The sequence below is a fragment of the Choristoneura fumiferana genome, chromosome 20, assembly GCF_025370935.1.
Source record: "Choristoneura fumiferana chromosome 20, NRCan_CFum_1, whole genome shotgun sequence".
Lineage (NCBI taxonomy): Eukaryota > Metazoa > Arthropoda > Insecta > Lepidoptera > Tortricidae > Choristoneura > Choristoneura fumiferana.
The window spans coordinates 4,252,079-4,279,336 of record NC_133491.1 but is presented as its reverse complement, the minus strand read 5'-3'; the positions used below and the strand labels follow the sequence as shown (position 1 = coordinate 4,279,336).

General features: G+C 37.8%; 3 protein-coding genes across 7 annotated transcripts in view; 1 reads left to right on the top strand and 2 right to left on the bottom strand.

Moving 5' to 3' along the window:
* Positions 1 to 536: 536 nt before the first annotated feature.
* On the top strand, positions 537 to 3,667 carry LOC141438885 (major heat shock 70 kDa protein Ab-like). Its single transcript, XM_074102931.1, has 2 exons — positions 537 to 1,500; positions 1,642 to 3,667. Exons 1-2 carry the CDS (start codon positions 639 to 641, stop codon positions 2,472 to 2,474), a joined length of 1,695 nt encoding a protein of 564 aa, XP_073959032.1. The 5' UTR covers positions 537 to 638; the 3' UTR covers positions 2,475 to 3,667.
* Positions 3,668 to 6,968: 3,301 nt separating this feature from the next.
* LOC141439123 (uncharacterized) overlaps positions 6,969 to 27,258 on the bottom strand; it is a 59,928-nt gene continuing 39,638 nt past the window's right edge. For 2 of the 5 annotated variants that reach the window (XM_074103263.1, XM_074103264.1), the window contains exons 3-12: positions 20,120 to 20,275; positions 18,664 to 18,788; positions 18,021 to 18,140; positions 16,203 to 16,340; positions 14,953 to 15,079; positions 14,573 to 14,707; positions 13,886 to 13,991; positions 13,401 to 13,476; positions 10,010 to 12,579; positions 6,969 to 8,491 (exon numbers count right to left, since the gene is read on the bottom strand). In XM_074103263.1, the coding sequence (XP_073959364.1) occupies positions 8,268 to 8,491; positions 10,010 to 12,579; positions 13,401 to 13,476; positions 13,886 to 13,991; positions 14,573 to 14,707; positions 14,953 to 15,079; positions 16,203 to 16,340; positions 18,021 to 18,140; positions 18,664 to 18,788; positions 20,120 to 20,182 (3,684 nt within the window). In that variant the 5' untranslated portion in view covers positions 20,183 to 20,275 and the 3' untranslated portion in view covers positions 6,969 to 8,267. The remainder of the gene's footprint in view (positions 8,492 to 10,009; positions 12,580 to 13,400; positions 13,477 to 13,885; positions 13,992 to 14,572; positions 14,708 to 14,952; positions 15,080 to 16,202; positions 16,341 to 18,020; positions 18,141 to 18,663; positions 18,789 to 20,119; positions 20,276 to 27,258) is intronic. The other 3 variants (XM_074103267.1, XM_074103266.1, XM_074103265.1) reach the window with 3 other exon arrangements.
* On the bottom strand, positions 24,128 to 27,224 carry LOC141439126 (uncharacterized). The gene is made up of 3 exons (XM_074103275.1): positions 27,006 to 27,224; positions 26,444 to 26,624; positions 24,128 to 25,518 (listed from the first exon to the last, which is right to left on the bottom strand). Exons 1-3 carry the CDS (start codon positions 27,218 to 27,220, stop codon positions 24,640 to 24,642), a joined length of 1,275 nt encoding a protein of 424 aa, XP_073959376.1. The 5' UTR covers positions 27,221 to 27,224; the 3' UTR covers positions 24,128 to 24,639.

Here is a 27,258-nt window from a genome sequence, read left to right as displayed (position 1 = left end):
TCATGAATATTTTTTTAAATTATTGTTTGTTGACGTAAGTAAGCTTTTGCTCACCTATCTATATAAATAAAAATGAATCGTAAATTGTGTTGCTAAGCGCAAAACTCGGGAACGACTGGTTCGATTTCGCTAATTATTTCTTTACAATAGTCAGGAGAAGGTTTTTATTGAAGAAAATACAACGAGGGCGAAGCCGCGGGCAACAGCCAGTGTTAAATAAAATATTGATTATATAGATTTCATGTTCCTAGACCCAGCGGTTTGGGCTGCGCTTTGATCTATAAGTCAGTCAGTCAGTCAGTTTCTTATAACTAATAACTCAATCTCAAGATAACTTCTGATATTTTCACGGTTAAACCGAAAATCAAATAAAGAACAATAGAAAAATAAACAAAACATTAAAGGCTGCCTTTAAAGTGCATTTTTTTACTTGTCTGCATGGGCTCATATTCCCTTACCTTTTCCAAAGGGGCTTTATAAACCGGTAAATCGGGGGTAGACTATAAAATTGATAATTATCGAAATGTCGGTATGAATGGAAGTTGCTGTATAGATAACGAAGTGGTTATAATTATCCTTTTTGGTTGTTACATAATATTATTGCTAGCTATAAAACGTTTAGTAGTGAAATAAAAAAAATGTCAGCAATTGGTATAGACTTGGGGACCACGTATTCCTGCGTGGCAGTGCTGCAGCATGGCAAGGTGGAGATCATTGCCAACGATCAGGGCAGCCGCACCACGCCCTCCTATGTCGCTTTTACTGACACTGAACGCCTTATAGGAGACGCCGCGAAGAACCAAGTGGCCCTCAACCCTTACAACACTGTCTTCGGCGCCAAACGCCTTATTGGAAGAAAATACCATGACCCTCAGATTGAACAGGACATGAAGCACTGGCCGTTTAGAGTAGTCAACGATGGTGGAAACCCCAAAATACAAGTTGATTACAAAGGGAAGTCAATGTGTTTTCCCCCTGAGGAGATCAGCAGCATGATTTTAACGAAAATGAAGAATACAGCCGAAGCATACCTGGACACAGAAGTAAAGGAAGCGGTTATTACGGTCCCAGCTTACTTCAATGACTCACAGCGGCAGGCGACCAAAGATGCTGGTACAATAGCCGGCATGAATGTACTGAGAATTATCAATGAGCCCACTGCAGCTGCTTTAGCTTATGGATTGGATAAAGACCTGAAAGGAGAAAGAAATGTTCTGATCTTTGACCTGGGTGGGGGCACATTTGATGTGTCTATACTAAAAATAACAGAAGGTTCACACTTTGAGGTCAAGTCTACTGCCGGAGATACCCACTTGGGAGGAGAAGACTTTGATAATATACTGGTTGACTTTTTTGCTAATGACTTCCAGCGTAAATATAAGAAGGATCTACGGAACAATCCAAAATCGCTACGTCGCTTGCGCACCGCAGCTGAAAGGGCTAAGCGCACACTCTCCACCAGCACTGAGGCGAGCATTGATGTAGATGCTTTATTTGAAGGTATTGATTTTATGTCCCGAATTTCACGTGCACGATTCGAAGAGCTTAATTCTGAATTCTTCAATAGCACATTGGTACAAGTAGAAAATGCTTTAAATTATGCTAAGTTTGATAAAAATAGTATCCATGATGTGGTTCTAGTTGGTGGATCCACTCGCATCCCGAAAATTCAAAGTATTCTGCAAAACTTCTTCAATGGAAAAAAATTGAATTTATCTGTCAATCCAGACGAAGCTGTGGCTTATGGGGCGGCGGTGCAGGCAGCTATTTTGACTGGAGCAGGTGAACCTAAAATTCAGGATCTTGTCTTAGTTGATGTGATCCCTCTTTCTCTCGGCGTTGAAGTTCTAGGTGGTTTGATGTCAAAGATAATTGAGCGTAATACTAAAATACCTTGCAAAAAGACTGTACTACATGAAACAGTTAAAGACAACCAGACTACTGTAACTCTTAACATCATTGAAGGAGAACGCGCGATGGCTAAAGATAACAACCAACTAGGATCACTTAAACTGTTTAATATACCACCTGCTCCACGTGGTGCCGAGATAATTGAAATCTGCTTCAATGTTAACTCTGATAGCATACTACATGTAACTGCAAAAGTGAAAAGCACTAGAAAACAAAAACACATCAAAATCAAGAATGATAAGGGCCGTTTATCCCAAGCTGATATACAAAGAATGCTGGCTGATGCCAAGCGATATCAATATGAAGATAATCAAGAAAAAGCACGGGTGAATGCAAAAAATATATTGGAAACTTACGCTTATGACGTAAAGCATGCTATTGAGAAGGCGACAAGCAAGATGGAAGAATTAGATATTACTGAAATACATAGTAAGTGTGAAGAGACACTTCGTTGGCTAGATGATAACGCCATGGCCGAGACGGAAGACTTTCAAGATGAACTGAAAGAGCTGAAAGACTTCTGCAGTCCTGTGATCACGCAGATCAATGGTGGATCAAAATAATACTCAAAATGGAGATGGTAGAACCTATATTGATGATATTGATTGAATTAGCTTTTAGTTGTTTTTTTTTTGTTTATTTGCTCCGTATCTTGTTATAGAAAAGGAAATCCTTCTATGATTCTTTTGTTGTGTCTCTCATTTTTTTTATCTGGTACTTGTAGAAAAATGGAGTGGATATTAATATAATATAGGACTAGGGCTGTAGTCTCATGCAACTGTAAAGAATTAAGTTTCTAAGTTCATGCAATTCTGTGCCTCCTGTGATAAGTGATACAAGTGCAAAATCATCATTTTACAGGAGAGCGAAAAGAAGATTTAAAAAAATCTGGTTTGTGAGCCAAGGGGGCTAGCATTTATCAAAGCACTTTTTTATACATAAAATATATTCTATAAACGTGCATTTAGTGTTTTTCAGTAAATATTGTAAGTTCGAAGAAAATAGCGAAAAATCTGTGAGTTGTACCTATCTATTGAAATATCTAATATGAGTAAATAATGTGTTCAGTTATCATGGTGCAACCCTGGAGCACCCATAATATCTCTTGGTGTAAACTGATATGATATACATGAACTTGTAAACACACTCACTCACTCACTCACTCAGCGTAATATGTTCCCAGATCAATGTTGCTTAAAGTAAAGTAAAACATAAAACCCTGAAAATTTTATTGTCGTTAGGCAATACGACCTCGAATACAGAGAACGAATCAAATTATAGTCTTAGGAATATTAAATCTTGTCAATTAGCGGATTGCATTTGTGATGAATAAAGGACCCCTATTTTAGCTACTTTTATACGCACATCAAAAAAATCTTGGGATACGAGTATTAGTCAGATTAGACTATACTCCGTTTAATTTAAGGTTTGAATTAACGGTCAAATTGTAACACACGTTCCTCGGTATTTCGAACACAAATGGACTAAAAATACCTACATGTAAATTTATTAGCGGTATTTATTATGTTTTTATTATTAAGTTACTTAACACAATTTTAAACAGTTTCGTTGCTTCATTTAAAAACGTGTGCATGTTAAAATAAATGGAGTATATATAGACAAATTTGATATTTTGACTCAATAGTACCTAATAAATGAATAATAATTGAAGCCGTGGTGGCCTAGTGGTTTGACCTATCGCCTCTCAAGCAGAGGGTCGTGGGTTCGAACCCCGGCTCGCACCTCTGAGTTTTTCGAAATTCATGTGCCGAATTACATTTGAAATTTACCACGAGCTTTGAGGTGAAGGAAAACATGCAGGAAACCTGCACAAACCTGCGAAGCGATTCAATGGTGCGTGCGAAGTTCCCAATCCGCACTGGGCCCGCGTGGGAACTATGGCCCAAGCCCTCTTGTTCTGAGAGGAGGCCTGTGCCCAGCAGTGGGACGTATATAGGCTGGGATGATGATGATGATGACCTAATAAATGAAGGGTGTGGACAGGTTCTTTCCGTGGGGAAAGAACATGTATAGTCACTTTTTTTGAAAATGAGATTTTAATGCCAAAATGTAGAGCTCACAAAGTACTATGACTTACCATTGAATTAAATAATCTGACAACAATAAAAAAAACTATTTTTTGATCTTTTAAATAAATGGTAACCATAGTAATTGTTCGTGATGACTAACTTTCAAACCGCTATAACTCAAAAAGTTGCTTGGGTGACCAGACACGTTCTTTCCGTAGACCCTTCAAATAGGTACGCCTAGGTATATTGAAATGTTCAAAACTGTCTACATAAAAACATCCCTAGGCACTTTTGGTGAGTGTATATTATTCTTTTAACAAATCTCGGCAAACAGATTTTAGATAAGTACTGGTGTTCGCGAGTGTCCAGCACGGCGGCTGTGGTAAGATGCGCCGGCGCAGTGCAGTGCAATATAAAGTGCGCCATTTGCAGCGACTGCGATTGATACTGCGCGTCACTCATCGCTTGACACTTGCGACACACGATCGCCGCTAAAATGTCGCTTTTGCCCCGGACTGTGGTTCCTCGCATACCTAGAACTGCAACGACTCCTAGCGCCATCTAGTGAGCTAATATGGAAACTCGACATCCTACATCGCGCCATCGAAGTTTCTCAACTTAGAGCAGGCGCCAAGGGAAGTTGAGTATGCATAACAAAAAAATTAACAGACTACAAAAAACCATGAAAATAATTTCCTACCAGTCTGAAGTCGGTGCCTCAGCAGGAGCCAGCAGGAGTAGACCTATTAGTCGCCTAACTCACCTACGCACTACATATTGGGCTTCAATCACTCTTGCTGGCTCGTGCTGAGGCACCGACTTCAGACTGGTAGAAAATTATTTTCATGGTTTTTTGCAGTCGGTTCAATATTTTGTATAAAAAAAAAAAACGCTTTTTAGTGTAAATAATCTAAGATGCAATAAAATAACTGCTCGTACCCTTTTACAAAAGATTGCTTTTTCCGATGCAGAGACTTTCATTATTGAGGAGTCCTAGTGCTTTATACCGCCCATTCCATTTCACCATATGCATTACGACGAGCATAAATTGCTTAGCAACCTGTGTTAAAGTAATTGAAATTCAACCCGTGAAATACTTCTTATTGAGTAGTAACTCCGATGGTCAACTATGGTCTTCATCATCAGTTCCACTTCACCAAATGATGATTTTCAAAAGCAAATGCACGAGTTACAACTAAATATATCAAAATTACCATAGGTGTCTCTAAAACATTTGAAGAGATCCCTCGATTTCCTTCCAATCATCAAATCCTGATTTGGTGCTTATGGGACCTAATTGAAAGCATTCCTAGACGAACGCAAAAAAAAAACAGTTCATAAACGACGGAGTTCTGAGGTACCTAACAAACTTTAAAAAAAACACCCATTTTCCTTTTTAAGTCGGTTAAAAAAAGCGGTTTGTGGCGACTCTAAGGTAATAACGTTGCTGGAAAGTTCATACCATAATGATTATGATTTTTCAAAATGGTAAAGTTAATCTGGGTGCGCTTGCCAGGATTTTAAGCTAAGCTCACTGCGGCGAAGTTATTAAGAATTAAATCAAAGTACTATCGGGTGGTTACCCGTAGCCCTTCCAATAACTCGTAAAAAAACTAGGAAACCTGTAGGCAAAATCCAACTAGTATAGGAGAAGAATTTTTACTAAGTATTATAGGAAGGGCCGTTCCGTGACTGACACAATTTTTTTATGTTTGTAATATTAATGGCGCCATTTTATCGGCCAAAGATTAACCCTATAAAGTACACATAAACGCGTGCAATTTGCACATGCTCATCTGCGATTACCATTAAGTTGCATGTGTAAATAACATACAATTATCGTGTGTGAACTGGTGAAGGTAGAGCCGTATTCGAATCATATTTCTAGTGGTGTGTACGCTTTAAGCTAGAATAATAATGTATTGAAGACCAAATTGTACCGGCTGTAGCCTGTACCTAATGGGAGCAAAAAATTAAAACATAGATCGTCCTCGTCAAACAAAACACATTAGTTCAACGACTTTTAAAAATAATGGATTATTTGAATTTTCCTTTTCTCATACAAATTACATTAATTAAATACTGCAAATCAATGTACGCCATCCTTGAACACAACTGACGTCGCCTGTCACTCTACAATAAACATCGAATAAATTTTCAAAGTCGAATAAAAATTAAAAAAAAACTAATTATTTTCAAAAGTCGCTGAACTAATGTTGTTCAGTTTGAGGAGTATGATCTATGTTTAAAATATTTGCTCATATTACAGGCCACACCCGGTAGAAGTGATTTACCGTCTTTAGGGTTCCGTAGTATAACAAGGAACTCTTATAGTTTCGCCTGCCCTTCCGTCCGTGGCTTAGCTTAGAGACCGTTAATGCTAGAAAGCACATATTTTATAATTAAAACTATTACATTATATACGATATAAAATAAATAAATATACTATAAATCTTCTAATATATAAGATTCCAGTCACAGTGTTTGTGACCAAATTCCTCTGAAACCGCTGGATCGATTTTAATGATTTTTTTGTGTATATTCTGTAGGTCTGAGAATAGGACGTACCTAAACTATTTTTCATTTAACTTTACAAGTTTTTGTGATGAGTAATATATAGTTGGAAGTTTCTAACGATTTCTATGAAAATTACTGTGTTCGCATTTTTGGGGACGACAATCAAGCTGATTGTTTTTATTTCTGGTAAAACGTATATTTTTGAGTTTATTTTTAGATCGCCGTGGTACATGGCTACTAACGCATTGAGTGCCTTGAACGCATATACTGAAGCGTTTTGCTGATTTACATCCAGTGCATTGACTTAAGCTTCATACATTTTGAGAACTTCGCTCAGTAACTTCAACGCTACTATAAGTTAACATAACTAATGGTGTTTAACTTCTCCTATGATATGAACCACTATGAATTAAAGCACTTCGTGAAAATCACTTATAACACTTAGATATACACAGTTAGGACATTGAACTGGGGTATAACAAATAAAAATAAATAGAAAAGAAACTACAATTCGGTAAGTATAAAATTTTATTGTAGAGTCAAAATGAAACTCATTGCTAATAACAAGGTAATATACAATACAATACAATACAATACAGGTATTAAGGCGACACATGGTAGGAAAATATCATACGAGGAGCTCTTATCAATCAATCTAACATAAACGTGCTCAAGCAATTTGCACAACTTGCAAAATTATTTAAGAAAAACCACGATCTAGAAAAAGAGAACAAAATGGATTTCCTTTTCCCTATTATTTGTCAACTTCAGTGTAAATTGAATAAGTTATTAAAAACTGCATTTTTTGTGCTTTTTCCATATCGTGGCTGTTAAAATAAGCCATGATTTTATTATATCAATGTCAAATTATAAAAATGCATAATCAATTCGGATTAATCATTATAACATTCCGAATGATATAAACATAAATGCAGATGCATTCCATTAAATAATAAAATTACAATATCAACATTATTAAAACTAGATTTAAATTTCTAAGTTGTGGTAAAGCAACTTACATTATAATTATTTATAATATTCATGTAAGTATATTCATTCTAACTTTTACAACGCCAATCATTCAATTCTTAAGTATCACCAACAAGACTTTCAACTCAAATATCGTCTAACTGATATGAAACGCTATAAAAAAGATAAGTCTCAAACTATACATTAGAAATTTTGAAAAGTATTTCTTTCTACTTAAACTTGTCTAGAATGCATTGTGCCTATACAACATTTTATATTTTTCAACGCTAGAGCACCACTATTTAACCATGTCAAAACGAAGCTCCTATATCTAATTATATTTATAATCCTGTCTATTTTACACGTAAAAATAGCTCTTTGAATATTGATACATTAATCAAATGTGTACATAAGGCCTAAAGGTGGGAATTTAGAAATTTTGGAAGAAATATTGACCTCGCAACCAATTTCATTTATATTAGTTAGGTCCAGAAAAATTAAAAATTGAACACTACCCAATCCTACCTACACACACATACATGTGCTCATTTATTGCCAAGTTAAACGATGAAATCAACTTTAAAAAATCTTTAGTGTTAAGGAATTATGGAAGTTAGAGTAATTATAGACTAAATGGTAGATCTAAATTATTTCGAAATCCCAAAACTCATCACATTTAATACTTGTTATAACCAATCTTTGTTCTGCTCATACTGCTTCATAAAAGTATCAAATTTATTATTTTCCGAAATAATTTGGATTTACCTCCAGTCTGTAATGCTACTCACCGACACTCACTCACCCAAAACTATATTTAAATTATTTTTTAACAATTATCGTCTAAAAATGGTCAACTTTAACTGCAACTGTATTCAAAGTGGTAGTGGCAGGGAGGTGTATTTGGTCCCAATCGGTGCTGAGATGGGCCTCAGTGTCTGTAGCCTTGATTGTGAGGCCTAGGGAAGGGACTGCGTTGGCGCAGTGTGGCAGTCGAAGTGTCACAGGCCGAAGGAACACCAAGCCTTGCGGACCGCACATCACTAGTGGGGATAGCATCGCTTCACCTGTTACATAAAAAACGTTATAGTTCCTACGTCGCAATCTTCGCTAACTTCATATCATAAGGAACGGCAGGGCAGGATTTTTGTTATTCGATTGTCAAAATGTGGACTATTATTGGTTTATTATTCTAACCCTAGGAAGCCATCAAAATTATAGATAAATATGGGGATTTTCTCCATACAAGTATTTACGTGGATAATGTGATGGATGGTATAGAGTTACTAAATTAACAAATTCAAGTTTGGGTTTTATTGTGTGGCGGAATGAAAAGATTGACCAGTTTTCAAATAAATTCGTTTACACGTTGCAAGCACATGTTACCTTTTTGAATGACATTTTGACGGAACGTCAGACTCGGTCGATAAAAATCAGTCATACTGAGCAAACAAAAACAGACCTTAAGGTGGTCAACCTTTTTATTCCGCGACTGTACATGAATGCTTGTAGTGGAGATTCATATGCACAAAAGGGAAATGCTGTAAAGGCGGTTTGAAAAGATTATTGAAAGAAATAAGTGTCTTGAATTTGAGCTATGGAGATCGATTAAGAATTGAATTTTAGAGTGATAAATTGTGGATAGGTTGATAGTAATGTCAATCGTATTAATCAATTAGATCAACATTAGAAATGTACAATGTAACACACAAACACAAATCGCAACATTATAATGCATAATGTTAAGCAAGCAAACCAGATGATTAGAACGAGCAATAAAGCGGACCATCAGAGAGCCTGAATTCAAAACGAGCCTTAAAGTAAACGCAGATTGTTAAAGTGTGAATAGGTAATGACACTGATAAAGATACAGATACATATGAATATAGTAAAGAAAGTACAAAATTTATAAGGAAAAGTATAATTTAATGATAAATAGTAGTATGATGCGCAGTGTGTGGTAGTAATGCATGAAATGTTGTTAAACATACAATCACATGGTCTGTTGTACGTAGCAAAGACGACGTCTTCTCTCCTCGATCTCTAAGTATGAGTGAATTGTTTGGTAGACACTGCACAAATAAATGTTATATGATTCATCCTAGTAATAAAAAAAAAAATAGTAATAAATAACATGACAATTAACGTAGCTAGGTGGTAAGTGTGTTATACATTTATTAGGTGGACTAGTCATGAAAGTTAATAATTATATTGCTTTAAGGGCCTGTGATATATACACCTATATATTGTGGCGTAATGTACCGACTGAAATACCACTAACAAACACCGTATACACAACAATATTTACATGATAATAATAAATACAATAAGTGAATGTAAAAAGTGTCATAATGACAAATGTATGATTAAACAATTAGTACATATGTGCAGATGACGTATCTACTAACCCACATGCTAATACATGCAAATCTGTAATTACTTCCTAAATGCAAAATCAAACTACATAGCTAAGACAGTGGGACAATCACAAATTCTATATCTTGCTCTTTCATATGCAATCATTAATGCCCAATTAGTATGTGCAGTCTACACTACAGGCGCGTGCTTCATACAAAAAGCTTTACCATTGTCCATATCGATCGGTGGTCCCCCCACGCGTTGGCTCAGTCTCGGATCCGACACCGTAAAGTAGATCTTTTGTTTGATGCCAGGGGCTATAGCTTTAGGCGGAATAATCAGTGACACACCCCATTGTCTATCTTCTAAAATGCCCCCTTCACTATCAAATATACCCCAAGTTGTATGAGGACCATCAGGCTGCACTTCTTTACTTTCAGAAGCACTTTCTTCAGATAAGGGTTGCTGTATCACTGTATTTTGATTGTTAATCACGGTCGTCTCATTCTGACTGGCAGACATATTTTCTGAATTATCTTGACTACTCTCAGGACTCTTTTCCACAATTTTGTCGCAGAATGTTACAGTTCTATTAGTTTTTGGCGTTCCTTGTTCCAAATCTTGTGATGTGTAAGGAGTGCTTTGAGGTTTGTTTTCAAAGTTCATGCTGCATTCTGAAGCATAATGAGTTTCCATGGATGTAGTCGATTCGTAAGGTACAGGAGAGGCAGTTGCCTTTAAAGCACTTGATATATGTTCGGTTTTACTATGCAATCGAGGTGTAAATACAGGTTCACCTTTAAGCACGCTAGTTTCTATATTCAATGACTTTTCCTTTTCTGCGTCGGTTTTAGATTCAGTTAATCTCAATTTCGAAAAATCAATTTCCTGGAATGTTTCTGTTTCAGTACTACCCTGCGCCTCTGTTTTTGTCTGGTATATAGGCTCTCGACGGGATAAATGATTAGCGTCACTTAGCTCATATGGACTACTTCTAGCACTGCTTTCCTGTGCTTTTACAACTTCTTTAGCTTCTTGATGGGATTCGTAAATAACACTTTCTTTTAGTTCTCTTTTTGATACGTACAGAGGTTCTCTCATTTTCGAAGCATCACTTTCGTTTGCCTCTTTCCTACTTTGATAAATCATATCTTTTTTAGCTTGGTTCCTTTGTTTAATCATTTCCAGTTTCTCTTCTAACCTAATACCGTAAGACGACTCTTTGCTGGCCAGCATTGCGGCTTTTTGAGATAAAATCTCTTGTTTGGAAACATATGTACATTCTGCTGACGCTGGTCTCATTTCTTGTCTGGTGTCATTAATTTCACTTTTAGTACAGTAGTTAGATTCTGAACAGCTAGATTTCATTTCAGATCTAGTCGCATATGGTGATTCACTTTGATCTAATCGGGCCATCATTTCTGTTCTAGAAAAATATGGTGGTTCACTCATACATTTGCTCATAGGAGAAATTCTTGTGGGATAATTTACGGGTGTTTGAAGCCTTCTGTCAGGACGTACGCTGTACACGTTCTCTGACCATGAGGTACTTGGTGGTGGATCATATGTCCTTTTCCCATACAATGGCTCCTTAGCAGTAAATGATCCATCCATCCTTTGCTTTAGCATCTCTTCCTTCGTATTATAAGGGGACTCAGAAAATCTAGATCGCAACAATTCCTCTTTAGTAGAATATGGACTTTCTGCGATCATTCTTTGTCTCAACATATGTTCTTTGCTAGAGTACGGAGATTCGCTATACAAAGATTCCGACTGCTTAATTATCTCTTGTTTAGTAGCATAAGGATTATCATTTATTATTTCACTTCTTGTTGAATATGGACTTTCCCTAATAGATTCAGCTCTGGTAACATAAGGGCTTTCTTGAACAGAATTTATTCTTGATCCATAAGGGTTTTCCCTTAAACAATCTGATCTGGTTGCATAAGGATTTTCTCCAAAGCATTCTGCTCTAGTTGCATAAGGCGGGTCCATAAGAGGCATACTGACAGTCTGTGGATTTCCATACGGACTCTCAAAACTTTGATTTGTTACTTCAGACCTGCTGGCATAGGGGTTTTCAGTTGACGTATCATAAAGGGATGCGTATGTTCTTCTCGGTTTAGGAATAGGGTCGTATACAAGATGCTCTTTGGTTTGGTATACTGGCTCTGGAGGTAGTGGCTGCGTGGGGTGGAATGATTCGTGTTTCGTTTGCTGTCTTTGGTAAATGGGGTCTATTTTGGTAATCATATTAAAGCTTGGCGACTGGCCGTAGATGCCGCGCCTATTATACTCTATGAGGGAATTCTGTCTACGTAACAGCGGGGTAACTTTGGGTTCAGTTTCTATTTCGCACATAGAATTCTGTCGTCTAAGACTTTTCATGACAGGTTTGGTGTCGTAATCTCTAACCGTACAGACGACGCCGTTTCTGTCATCGCAGAACGAGGTCTGTCTTTTAAGAATTGGTTTCATAATAGGCTTTTCACATGAGGAAGAGTTGCTACGTTGCAACATTTGATTCCTGATTTGCGTATTCCTCATGTGCGTATTCAGGTCGGAGAGGTCAGACTTCTCTCGTCTGAGTACTGGCATTTGCTGCTGGTGTCTCTGCAGTAAATCAGCGTCACACAGTGACTTTTGTCGAGACACCTTTTGCGAATTTTTTGTTTTCGATCGGAACAAGTCCAGCACGGCGTTCTTAATGAACGATGGCTTTTTAGACAGTTTCTTTTTTGTTTTTGGCGAGAAAGATTCGTCGCGCTCCACGCTCGAGTTCATGGCGTCAGATGAACTGCGGAAACCCACAACCAAACACCCACTTAGTTACGCTATGAATATAAAATCTGGACATCTTAGATAAGTTATATTAGTATTTCGAGAAAAAATATGATTTAATGCGATAGTAGGGAAAGAAACTGGAGAACTATCTAAAATGTCCAAATTCAATGGCATTTTCAAGAGGTGAATTATATGATCCTTTAAAAAGCATATTGAAATAAATGCCATATGGAAAGAGATCACGAAAAATAGGAGCATCTTAGCGAATGTCAAAATAGAAAGTTTTGTAGTGGACAGTAGAACTAGTAAGCCAAATGCCAAAGACATTGATCCATAATTTAAAAGTGCGAAATTAAGAGAGGAGAGAGACAACTTAATTCAATATGCTTTTACAGAATTTTCAAGTTGCACTAAAATGCAGACACGCACTGCCAATAAAGTTGTCATTACAAACAACTCTAAATACTCTAATATACAATGTTATTACAATTTACAGACTTACCCCGATATAGAGATATGTATATGTTACAAAATATGTATTATGTATTTATAACCACATACAAGACCGAAACTAATACTGTGGCCCGACAAGACATTGTTAGTCGTTTGTGAAGCGATTGGTGTTTGCATGTTAGAGCAAATTGTACAGGGCTAATATATACGGGACCGAAACTGCTAGAGAATCTTGAAAGATATGACTTTTTTAAACATGCAATTTCAGACAACAATAACGGCAAAACAATTATGTATGTTTTTGAGAATTCTGGATTTATTTGTAAAGTGGAGATTGATCATTGTAGTGCAATGAAAAGTATGTGTAATGGGATTTCTTACCTTATATTGTGCATGTGCTGAGGTTTCCTATATAGCTCGAAGGCCGACCCGCGTTGCTCTCGACTACCTGCTAAATCTGTCCAGTTAAAATGATTAGTTTACACAGCTAGCACTTTTCAAGTATGAGCATACTACTAGTTTAATAGGTACATTAAGATCGATAAGCATTTCCTTCTATTATGGTTGCTCACTAACTGCTACACAGACCAATTGAAATATCACTACGAATCGACTGTAATTTTTATCTGCCGCTTTCGACTTTGGGGGTTTATCCTAAAGTTATTTATTACTCCACCACTGGGAAATTTAGCTTCTATGGTTCATTCTTCTTCTATTCTTAGGAATTAAATTATATACTTGGTTTATCTTTTTCAAATATATTATTATGTCACCAAGTACATATAGATACATCCACTTTTAGAAACATAATTTCAAATGAAATAATTCGGATGTTTTCGTATGCTAGGAATTTAATAAAAGATTACCTATAAGATGGGGGTTGTGTGGTAGGTTGATGGCGCGGTGGTGAGATGGCGGGCCGGAATATGGCGGTGACTGTGGCGGCATCTGACCGCCATATGACATGTTCTGCTGTTAAATGACAAAGTTTTCACTTACTAGATCTTAATAAAGCATTTGACAGAATAAAACTCTGAATATTTTATAAATGGAACTGATGATTAAAACCAGTATAAATAATTGAAATAATCATTATTGTTTAGCTATAATTTAATAAGTAAAAGCAAGGAAGTTGACATAAAGAAGCAAAAATTCGATTATCTTGACTAGATCAACATGCAGTCTCACAAGGGACTATGCTAGGTCTAAGGTTTTTCTTACTTAGATTTATCAAGATACCATACCACCATACGTACTTATGATCTGTTACTAATGAAAGAAACTTAGTTACCCATTAAACATTAGGAGGCGTCATTGCTAAGTAGTGTTTCAACTGGTATTGAATGTTGGTGAGATAGTTCTATCAAAGACAACATCAAATGGAGGTTATATATTCGTATGTTTTTTACGCACATATATTAACCAATTGACCCGTAAATTGTGGATCGATTTTCATAAGTCTTTTTTTAAACTGGCATTTTCTCTTAGCTCTGTCTTAAATACATAGCTCTATGCAAGTGTTTGAGTGTAAAAGTTAGTTCTTGTGTTAGTACCTGTGGGTAGTTATTGTGGTGGGGGCGATGGTGCGGCTGCGACAGCGAATGTTGGTGCGAGTAGTGCGGATGCGGGTAGGGGCCGGGCGCGCGCGGGGACACGGCCGGTGCGGGGGGAGGGGCCGGCTCCATACTCTGTAGATTAGTACTACATTTAAATCGAGTGCAATACGAATAATGATATTCCAAATAACCTGCTGTACTTTTTATGAACTGTCAATAGACTATTCGCCCATAGATTTTGTACGCCATTTTGTAGTCAGAGTTATTAAAAAAAAATCTAGTTTTTATTACATGCTTTGCAAAATGTGTCCAATTTAGTTAGTACATTTGTCATGAAAAATCTAATTTTATAGCTAAAAAATAAATAAAAATCTTACCCCATTTCGGTGGTGCGGGTTATCGGGCGGGCGGTAATGCTTGGGCTTGGGCGGCGGCACCGGCTTGTAGGGCGGGACGGCGCCGCGCCCGCTGTAGTCCGCCTGCGATGCTGAATTGGTGCGACTGCTGGAGACAATAGGTAAAATTAATTTCCTGCAGGCTGCACTCCGACTAGCCGGAGGGTCTAGTGTCGCTTTAGGAAAGCAAGGATTAAAATCCCAGTACAACTTTTTTATTTTATTATTATTTGTCGCTCGAAAAACAGATAAATAGCCAGCGAAAAATGGCCAGTGGCCACATTGCCACCATCATGCTCGAAGACCGTAAACAGTTAATGCTGACTGGTATACCACTGTTTACCTGAAGTTATCGGCGAGTTCCGAAAAAATAAACCAAGGCGTCGTATAGTACTGTACAATTGCGTTTTTAAAAGAGCAAAACATCGAAAATCTGGAACACCCGCCGTACAGCCCAGACTTATGCCCTAATGATTTCTTCACTTTTCCGAAAATCAAGTAACGACTTCGTGGTCAACGGTACCGGACGCCTGAAAAAGCGGTTGAGGCATACAAAACGGCCATTTTGGAGACCCCGACTTCGGACTGGAATAAATGTTTCGAAAACTGGTTCGATCGAATGAAAAAGTGTATTACATATCACTGTGATTACTTTGAAAAAACAATAAATACCATTTAACTCTTAAATTGTCTTTAGTTTTTCCAAACGACACAACTTGAAAGGCAACCGAAAAGTCCTCGAGTGGCGACCAACAACCGGAAGTCGAAACGATTGCAGGTATTTTTGTTGCATGTGATTTTCATGTTTTGAAATTTAAAGCGCATTGGTATCAACTCTAATGTTAAAAATTTTCATTGATAATTAAATAAATATCAAGGGAAATTTTAATGCATAAGTGGTGATGAGATGTAAAGACTGGTATGCGGAGTGTAAAACGAACTAACCCTGAAAGCCCTAAATAACCCTAAAGAATTAAGATACCTTAGCAAAATTTACTCAAAGGAAGGTTTTTTATAAAAGAAAAAATATTGAATAGCACATCCATTACATGGATTTGTGAAAATTCAACTGCCTCAACCTAGAAATCAATCAGTATCATAAGCGTGTAGAGGGGGAGCTGGGTGGGCCGTGCCCACCCCAGGATGTTGGGCTACCGATTCAAAATTCTATAATACTTATATTTTCACACAAAAATCATGATGATCAATATGGGAAATTCAGGAGTTGTCACCTGTACTTGGCTTGATCGTTGGTCGGCACGTTGGGTAAGGAGGGTCCCCGCGCGTGCAGCGGCGTGTGCGGGCTGTTGCCGTTCATGGGCGGCGGTCGCTGCGCCTGCGCCGGGCTGCGGAAGTTCTCCGATGATCTGCTGTCCAGTAAAAAAAAAAAACTGAGAGTGCCAATTACATCATCATCATGGTCATCGTTATCGTCCTGGTTGCAAAATAAGCTTTTCACTTCTCGTGCTGGTAAAGTTCGTGTTTATGCTGGATCCAGGCGACAAAGTTTTAAAAAAGAAGCTAGCCGTTCCACTGGTGACCATAGGGCTGGCTCTTTCCTCGGTCAACGTATTGGTATTGCCATACAACAAGGAAACGCAGCCAGCCTTATGGGCACCCTGCCCAATAGCAGCGACTTGGGTGATATTTGTAATTATATAGATTTCTAGGATTAGAGTAAGTTAGTTTTAATTCTATTTTTATTTATTTTTGTTAATTATTGTAGTTTGTTGATATAGAAAAATGTCCAGGCGACATAAAATGACTTTTTCATCTCACTAGCTCGAAAAAGCTTTATTTTCTTTCGTGGAAAGTCGTTTTTTGTCCTCTTGGCTGGAAAGTTTTTGAAATTCGAACGTTATCGTGAACGGGTCCCCCTTTAAAATACATATCGACCGCTTACTTTCACAACCTCGTATCTGGCCACATAAAATTGCTTTAGAAGCATCTTTAAGTTAAGTAAGATAGTGTTGCTTTGTTGTACATACAATTCGGGTAGATACGAGGTTGAGGAAGTAAGCGTTGAATATTGACGTGTTCTGGTTTACGTTGAGGAATAATTGTATAATTTATTGTTTCTGAATTATTTTTTTTCTCTTTTTTTTGAGCTTTTTTTTTCATAGAAGTTTATCACCTAATATTGAAATTACAAAAAAAGTTCGCCATACATTGTTGAAGTAATATTTAAATTTGTTATTGTATTTTTATTACTAAACATTTACCCCCTTATTCATAAACGACAATCAAACCTATTTTAGTTAAAATGCCGCTAAAATTCGTTTGTCCTTACCTGTCACTTCGACATTTGTATTTGTTAGAAAGGGACAAAGCATTTGTTAGTTAACATAGGCTTGTTAAGTTTTATGAATAAGGGGGTTATTTAGTAATAATACTTAAAGCTCATTTCAGTTTTCTAAAATTATTCCAAATACGTCTATAATAAAAAAAAACAGAACAAACAAGAAGAAAATAGATATCAAATGATGAAAAGCACAATGGCACGTTATGAGACGTGGTTTTTCAATTCAAAAATAAAAGGTATATATACAAAGTGAACACTTAATTGTTTCCAGTGTTGCTATTTCATTTCCTCGCCATCTAAGTGAAAAGCAGAGTAAACTCGAGCATTAAACCCATTTTCCCCTCGCTCGAAGTGACTATCCACCCTCGCCGTACCGGCTCGGGGGCTATATGACCGTCTTGGGTAAAATGCTCGTTTTATGCTCTTGTTGTACAATCTTCTATTGATTTACTTTGGTATTCATTCCAATTCTCCCTAGGAACAATTACAGTTAAATTACTATAAGTACTGAAGTTTTTTTCTAAAACTTTTAAATTAAATTTCTAGATTCGAGTACTTTTCGTCCCCAACGGGCATCTGTTCTCCGTGCGAATTGGCCTGCTCATTGCCAATTCAACGAGCTAATTCGCTTGGCTATGTCGGGTTTCCCTCATTTATTTAAGTAAGGAGGAGGTCTATGTCCAACTGTGGACGTCCTACGAGGATAGTGATGAAATTAAACTTAGACTATGGAAGAGTTCACATTTACCTGTAATTATTGTCAGAACTTCTGTATTCCAGCGAATTATGTTCATGCGAGTTAGAATTTCTCTGCGGGCTCTGCGATGACATTGCGGTCGGGTTTGGAGGGGGCGGGGGTTCAATTTTACTGCAAAATAACGAATAATTGTAATAAAGACCATTGGGTAGTTTTCTGAGTAAAAAAATTAGTCCTTTAGTAAAATTATCAGAAAATATTTGACACGACAGTGACAAAGATGGAGCGGGTTAAACTGCGGTAGTGGGGGGCGTCACGCCGTGGTAGAAAGTGTTGCACGGCGTGACATCACGCGGCACTTTAACTGGCTATAAAGTCTTCATATGTTTTGTATAACAAATTAAAAAATACGTGTCCACTACCTTCTGATCTAACTGACTACCTAAATAAAATAACATTTCATTTTTTTTTTTTATTATAGTTTTCCAACTTTTTTTTTTCCGTTAGAAAATTTTACAAACTTTTACAAAACGCGAAAAAAGATGAATGATATTGATGTTATTGTTAAAAGCGTTCTCAGTTATGGCGTAAATAAAGGAAATAGGGAATATTGAAAAGTCCCATTAGGAAGTGCACTTTACGAGCCTAAATCATAATTAATAGAATCATTCACACTGTTAGCTAAGAAACTTACTTAGAAGGTGGTGGTGCGACTTTGAGATCATCCGGAGCATTTGGCGGCAGTCTGCACGTCCCCATAGCAGAACCGTTGTTGGACCCTCCGTAGTCGTAAGACGAGGTGCCGTCATACGAACTTTGCTGTTGACAACAAAGATGAAGATTAAAAAGTTATATTTATATTTTTATTATTACAACTGCGGTTTAAATATTGAACGTTAAAAAAGACCGAACTCTGTAGGACAGACGAAATTCTATTCGAGTGGTGAACGTGCCATTTTTAACAGACTTCAAAAAAGGAGGAGAGGAGGATCAAGTTAGTTGTTTTTTTTTGTTGTTGCCTCGGAATTTCCGTCCTTTATGAAGCGATTGTTTTTTTTTTTTAAGTTGTAATGGGAAACTTAAATAATAACGCTCGTTTGGCCCGACAAAAAAGCTGCAAAAATTACAATATTTGGACGTCCTGTATTCACTACGTCAACTCTCGCGGTGGTACATACTACAAGAATATTAATGTCGCTCGGGCTCACCGGTGTTCTACGTTTTCCTGAAGATTCGAACGAGAAATAAAAAGAAAACCGATTTTTTGTTTCGAGTTCCGAATGACATTACCAAGCTATACATCGATTTTCTTAGCATTAGAAAAAGAGTTTTTTTTATTATTTGTCAAAAAACATAAAATACAAGGCCTTATTCTAATATAATAAATATTGTAATATTATGCACCCTGGTATGGTATAGCCACATTTATAATTATGTTATCTAATTCTATTAGGCAACTAAAAAGTAAGATATCCTACGTACTTACTTGCATTAAAGCTTAAAAACTACGGTTACTCGTACATTATGCTCGGTAAACAATCTTAACGAGTCTTTTTACCCGACTGCCCGAAGGGGGGTTATGTTTTTATTGAAAAACGTTTTTAAAAAACAGTAATAGTTACTTATGATACCAAAATAATGTAAATGATCATATATCCTTGCTAATTGTTACTATTTGCTGTGACTTATTTTTCAAAAGTGTTTTTCAATAAAAATACACGTCAAGGTCGCTTACCTTTTTCTAATGCTAAAAAAAATTAAGTATAGTTTAAGGGGGTTGCTCTTCCATACAAACCTACGGACACCCCGCATAGCTTCCACGGACATGTTTTCTTAGAGGATTTTTTGAGAATAGTAAATTATGGATATGCTCTTCAAGCAAAATCCAATAAAAAGTAACTTTATTGCATCAAAAGTGCAGCGTGATGCAGTAAATTTTGATGCATTTTACCATTGTATGAGTACAACTGACAGTGTTCGCAGCGAGCATGTAGTGACATCTTATATGGGTGCGTGAGTCAGTGTCACAAAATCAATCGTTTTCACCACTTCGTTCTGTCACACAGTATAAGATGAGGATAGAAAGAGATGGTAAATGCGATCGCGAACGTCAGTGCGTTAGACAATACGGCCTCTGTTTTTGATCTTACCGGGTTCCCTGGCAGTCTGGGGCGATCCAACGACCCTTGGCCTTGAGTAGGCTGTATGATCATGCTAGTTGGGCGCGCAGTGTACGTGGCAGTGTCATCCCCGTTTGCGTCCTTTGGGGGACCGAAGAGACGCTCTTGAGCGCTGGGGCGGGGGTTCTGTAGAAAAATATACTTTTAAATTATACTGAATTTGAAATTCATAGTATTACAACCGGGATTTGTTTCAGGCCCGGTGGATTATTCGCGATAGCTTCTTTGGCTGTTACTACAAAGAAACTATTGCGTTTTTTGCACTAGTTCCTTCACAAGAGATGAAGGAAGAACGCGTTTATTTTTTCGCCCTTGTTCCTTTGCAAAAACTGAAGGAGGCAAAAGCTGCTGCGAAAGGAACAAAGGCAAAGAAACAAACGCAGCTTTTCCTTCATCTCTTGTGAAGGATCTAGTGCGAGAAAAACACAATAGTTCCTTCGAAAGAACAGCCAAAGAAACTACCGCGAATAATCCATCGGGCCTAAAACAAATTATTGCTAAAGTTACTATAGGTAGTGCCCAGTAAATGATTATACACACAGCTACAAAAAGAACTAATTGCACAAAAGAAGAATGAATTAAATGAATAAAGTATATAATATCAAAATCCTGCTGTCATAACACGACATGTTCTTCTGCGCGTGACTTCAACTCTGGTGGCACTAGCTTTGCATGCACTTGATTTTATTATCTTCTTCTTTCTTTAACTCTTCCCGCAAAGTGTAAGTAAAGACAGGATCTTCATCCCCAGTGTGGCATACGCACGTGTCCAGGGCCCCGCGATGGATTGGATCCCCTAGTCCCTACTCAATGAGGGCTATCGCGTATGAATTCACCGCTAGAGGCGCTAGTGTAGCGTGAGGTCTCCGAAATGTCCAATCTCATAGTTTTTGGGTGAGCTACACGGGTTTATTTATAATTAGAATAATATTGTGAATATTTTGCAATACCTGAAATTAATTATGACAAAATATGCGTTCCGGGGCAATTAATGTATGTGTTTTGAGACAGTTTTGTCTTTCGGAAACCTTTGTCCTCCCTTTTTACCGAACAAAACGGGAACTATGCAACACTGTGGCATGCTCGATATTTTTGTGGTACGGTTTTAAGGTGTATTAAACATGATTTTAATCTAAACTTTGTTTTCACGCCCGTAACAACAGACTTTGAAAGCCATACTTAAAAACCTCACGCTACAGTGCGCCATCTAATGAGACAAAAAACGATAGCCCTCATTACCAAACGATAACCGATAGCTATTCAACTCTAGTTTGAAAATCAGGCTTACCGAATGCAGCATGTTCTGCCCAGAGACTCTAATGAGGGTTATCGTTTTTTGTCTCACTAGATGGCGCACTGTTGCGTGAGGTTTTTAAGTATGGCTTTCAAAGTCTGTTATTACGGGCATGAAAACAAAGTTTAGATTAAAATCATATTTAATACACCTTAAAACCTTGCCATAAAAATATCGAGCATGCCACAGTGTTGCAAAGTCCCCGTTTTGTTCGGAAAAAAGGGAGGACAAAGGTTTCCGAAAGACAAAACTGTCTCAAAACACAGACATTCATTGCCCCGGAACGCATATTTTGCCATAATTAATTTCAGATATTGCAAAATATTCACAAATTTATTCTAATTATAAATAAACCCGCGTAGCTCCCCAAAAACTATGAGATTTGACATTTCGGAGACCTCACGCTACACTAGCGCCTCTAGTGGCAAATTCATACGCGATAGCCCTCATTGGTGAAAGACGGCCCTGGGTAAAGAATCTGGCTATTCGGATGGTAATTTAGTGTACGTTAGTTACCTGTGGGTTGTGTCGCAGCGTGACGGGGGGCGGCCGGGGGCGGCGCCGGCAGCAGCACGCCGCCCGCCGGCCGGCCCGCGGACCCTCGCGGCGGGAGCTCTGGAACTAAACAGTGACACTAACTCATCTACTTAAAGCCTTTATACAGGGTGTGTTAAAATTAGCCCTGGTTGGGGTCGGGTTTGAATGACAGAGTCATACATTTTGACACTACTTAAACCTGGGAATTCTCACGGGAAGTAAAATCCCAGGATTAAACCTAATAATTCAGGCGAGCCAAGCCGTGAGTAAAAGGTAGTCCGGAATAGGGGTATTCCAGTGGTTAGGTTACTTAGACTGAACACCACTGCATGTAATTCTTTTTCATAAATTATGGTCGACAATTTTTTTTTATTATGTTGGTCGACGTTCAACGTGTCACCGCCTCATAGACAGTGACTAGATTTTGAATTAAAAAAAACCTTTACCTTTCTAGGGGTTTCCAGTCAAACCGATTCAAATGTGTGCTGAAATACTCCAGATACATAAATAATAATAAATATCATGCGACACTTGACACCAATTGACCTAGTCCCAAACTAAGCAAAGCTTGTACTATGGCTACTAGACAAGGGATAAACATACTTATATAGATAAATACATACTTAAATACTTATTAAACATCCAAGACCCGAGAACAAAACATTCGTATTATTCATACAAATATCTGCCCCGGCCGGGAATCGAACCCGGGACCTCAAGCTTCGTAGACAGGTTCTCTAACCACTTGGCCATCCGGTCGTCAGGACTCCGGTCATCACGATTAATCTTAACAAATAGGTTCAGTATATCAGTTATTAATTAAGCAATGAATCTCTCACCAGTCCCGTACAGAGGCGAATGCGGGGGAGAGTGCGCCATAGGATTACACTGGTACGGTGGCGCTTCTTGCCCTATTGGCTGCGAGCTCTGTCCGTTGTGGGTGACGCCGTTGGAAGCCCCGGTGCCGTTGGAAGCGAAGCCGTATTTGCTGTCATAGCCCCCTTGCTGTGGGGATAGTGAGGGTCAAGACTTGCAAGAAACAATTTTCTTATCACTAAAGCCCCGTTTACTATCAGAGAACTTGCAAGTTAAATACACTACATTGCAGTATTTGTTTGATCCACTGAATTAATTGTGCCTCATAGTCTGCGATGTAATGCAACATGTATGCAAGTTCTTGAATGGTCTTAAGCCGAGTTTAGACTTGCAAGAAAAATCGTGCAAGTTGCATCACATTGCGAGGCCGTAAAGCCAACGAGTTTGTAGTGGTCAATCGAGCGCCGCAGTTTAATGCAACTTGCACGATTTTTCTTGCAAGACTAAACTCGGCTTTAGGGCTTAAACTTGCTACAAAATGTGTGTTCAAATTATACGGACTATGAAGTATTTGCTTTAATGAGCACATTTGAGGATAAAGAAACAAAGAATAATTTGGTTGCATTCATATTTTTCACAGCGGGGCGTGCAAACAAAAACATCTGATACGTCGTACCGGCCCTGGATAGAGTCGTATCAGATATTCACGCAAGCTTTGTTGTATCAGATATTGGTGCTGGTTACTGTACCACAAAAATCCTGGTTTTACTTAATTATTGGCTAGAAATTAATTTGATTAATTTTCTATAAGAACTTATGATTATTTGATAAGGAATAAATTAATTAGCTGACTTTTATGACATATTTGGCTTTAGGTGTCTTTAGAAAAATGAAGAACAGACATAGGTACCTACTGAGAAATATGATACTGATACTACGAATAATGCTGATAGCCGTTCCAGAAAAATAAAATACCTACTTCATCTGTAAGTTAAGAAATTAATGTCAGATTTAAAAGCCACATATCACATCAGCATAAGCAATGAAGGATAAGGATACCAACCGTGTAAGGCGGCGGTACGGCGTCGGCCATATGGGTCATATCGTCATCTCGATCCATGTTGTCCTGAGTCGTCGCTATCGACGGGTCCGAAGAAGACTTGACCAGTCTTGGCGCCGGCGGTGGGCTAACTTCCAAATCACTCTCAGGACTCGAAGCGTATGAGAGCCGGTTCTCGGTACTCGAAGACATTGAGAACAAAAAGTCGTCCGACAACGGCTCGGGCCTCTGTTTCGTTCCGCCATTTTGTGCATCGGCCATTTTGTTGATGTTTGTTGATGTTCGAGCAGCGTCCGGTAGGGTGGGTTTATGGAATGGGGTGACAATACAAGACAAATGAATGATTGCAGTAAAATGTTACAGCCACTAAATTTGGTTTAGCGTCTGAATGATTAATGGGTAGGTACACACTGGGCAAATTAACATTCAATATTTTAAAACGGTTTGACAACTATCGGTTTGAATGTTCATTTGTTTGACAAATGGTAGGTATTTAACAATGGTAGTGACAATAAAAAAATCACTAGTGGCAAACTTCAAAATATCAATCATTGGTAATTTTTAAAAGAACTTAGATTAAACAAAAACTATCTGCATCAGGCATACAAACATAAATGCAAAAAGCAAACGAAATTGTTGCAAATTATTTACATGCAGCAAAATATACACACAATAAGTAATAAGCAAAATCAAACTAAGTGCTAGTAATTAATATTGTGCTTAAATCTAGTAATTTGGTAACTCTTTTGTAGGCATCTAATATACTTATTGTTTAAACCTTAACTAAACGTACCCTAAATGCAGTTCGGAAATTGGTTTGTTTAGGGTACTGATGTCTCTCTCCGCTTCAGTCATATCTCTTTTTCTTTCAAGATCGTGCTCATCTAACTTTAAAGTTGGTAAAGACAAATTCTTAATTTTATGAAGAGACCTCTCTGTGACTGTCGGAAGCGTCCGTACTTCACTAAATCTTGCGGGATCCACAGCGGGCTTAGAATTGCATTTACAATTTGGAATACGGCAAATCTGACGCAAAGGTTTGTCTAAAGTTTTCAAAGGAGGCATGGGCATTTCTTTCTGTAACCTAGCCTTCCATTCAGGAATCTCCTCTTTACTCTCCAATTTGTTGCTTTGGAAGAAAACTGAAGCGGGACGGAATTGTTCCGTCATTGGAACAACTGAAGACGGCCTTTGAATGTTCGGGATCGGAGATTTCGCGGAAGTTTCTAGAACGCTATAAGGTCTGAAACCTTGCTGCGGATGCCTATTTGTCTTAGCGAAGATCTGAGACATTTCCGGACTGGCAGCTGTTCGAGGACTCAAGTTACGCCCTGGATAATACTGTCTTTCCAAGGGATAATTGGCGACCGTATGCCTGTTTTTATTAGTCAAATATGTGTTAGTTACGCTGTAGTTATTGTTAGGCGTGCAAGGTGCTAGCGTTTCGGAGTAGTAATAAGGCACTATGTGATTCTTGTTAGCGTCATACAGCTGATTGTTATGCTTGGTTGGTTTAGCGAAATTAAATGGCATGTTGTGTGGTGAATGCATAGGCCTTTCAGGAGGTTGTGGGTAGTTGTTAATGGGGTAGGAGATAGGGTAAAAGGCTGGGTAGGGGGATGGTGGAATCGGGAAGTAAATGTCCGACACCATTTCAACGTGCTACACCGCCGCAAAGACAGAAGAAACGAAATAGGTTAATACATTTATGCCTATTGTAGAAGTGACTGAATAAATAACTAATCCAGATTGTGATCGTGTTCCTTGTAAATGGATTATAAGTCTTAAAAATAATATTGACGAGCAAAATAATTTATGTAAGAACACTAGCAGAATAGTATCGCATTATAATGCCATAGCTTTGTTATAGTAGGTAAGTTATTAATGTAATATATGAAATTCTTGTGTACTGTGACCAAACTCCTCCGAAACAGCTTTTTTACGATTTTTCTTTTGAAATTTTTTGTGTATATTCGGTAGGTTTAAGAATAGGACGTAAATTATTTTTCATACTTCTACGCGGACGGACTCGCGAGCAACAGCTAGTAAGCTATACATTTTTAAGGAGTGCATTATTATTTCTTCAGTCACTTATAAAAATATATAAAGTTCTGTATGAAGCACATACAATTTACCAAATGCACCAATTTGCTTTTACCAAGCGACCATCTGGAAGCATGATGCCACATACTTTTGTAAATAGACAGACATACATACACATATAAAGTAACCTTCCCATACGCAAATGTACAACCAAAATGTCAATGTCGCTCGGGACTCGTCGATTTTCTTGGTTTTTATGAAGATTGAAATGAGAAAGACAAGAAAACCTATCTTCTGTTTAGTTCCAAACGACATTAACAAACTAGTTTAATTTTATAAAGTTATATTTCAGCTTTTCTAAAATCTTTTCGTGAACAGATTATTTATTCTAGTTTTTTATCCTTATCTTGCTTGACGGTTTCATTAAACTGTTGTAAACTGGTATAAAACTTTTTAAAGATTTTAGAATACCACAACCAGATCTTAACCTAAACAATACCGTCAGCTGTTTTCCTTCCACCAATATTAGTACTTCAGTTCTCACCTTGGTCTCCGACACCCATAGCTGTTGTTGTTGTGTCCTCTGTATGAGATCAGTCAGTTTGCTGAACCACGTGTTCTGATTGGCCTCGCTGAGGGTGATTGTGTGCGTGAATACGTGTCCCCACACACGTTCCATGTGTTGGCACTGTTCTAGAAGTTTCTTTGACGATTTGTGGGCCGACCTGGTTGAAATTAATATATTTCATTAGGAATGGGCATTTTTAAGAAAAAAATAAAAGGTTTATTTCTCTGAATGCACATTTTTTTATCAAATAAGGCGTGTATGTCGATGATATTATGATTTTTTATTCTACAAAAAGGCAGCTCTCTGTGATGGAAAAATAAACAATTTCAAAATGTGGATGGCCATGTGTTAGGAGGCGAAAATTCGCACATAATAGCAACGCCATTAGCAAGGTTTTTTTAAAGATGGCGGATGCCAACCTGGGGGTTATCTAATGCCATACCTTTGTCGATTATATTATGTCGGCTTTTTATTTCTATAAACAGGCGAAAATTTAAGAAAAAAAAAATCCTAGATAAAATAAATAAGCAATTCTTACTTTGGCAGCCCAGCCCTCAGCTGTTTGATAATATGTTTATTATCAGCTTTTAGGAATATGACTATGGGGTAGAATTGTGCGTAGTTCAGGCGATCCACGGCGTTAGGCGTGATGTCTAGAAGGGCGTGTTTCCCTCGCTCCATGATGGACCGAATACTGGATAGACGTATGATGCCGGCCGATTTGGTTTTGCTGTCTTCTAGCGTGCTGTCCATTTCTGGAAAACAAAGTTGGCTTGAGAATTTGATTAAAT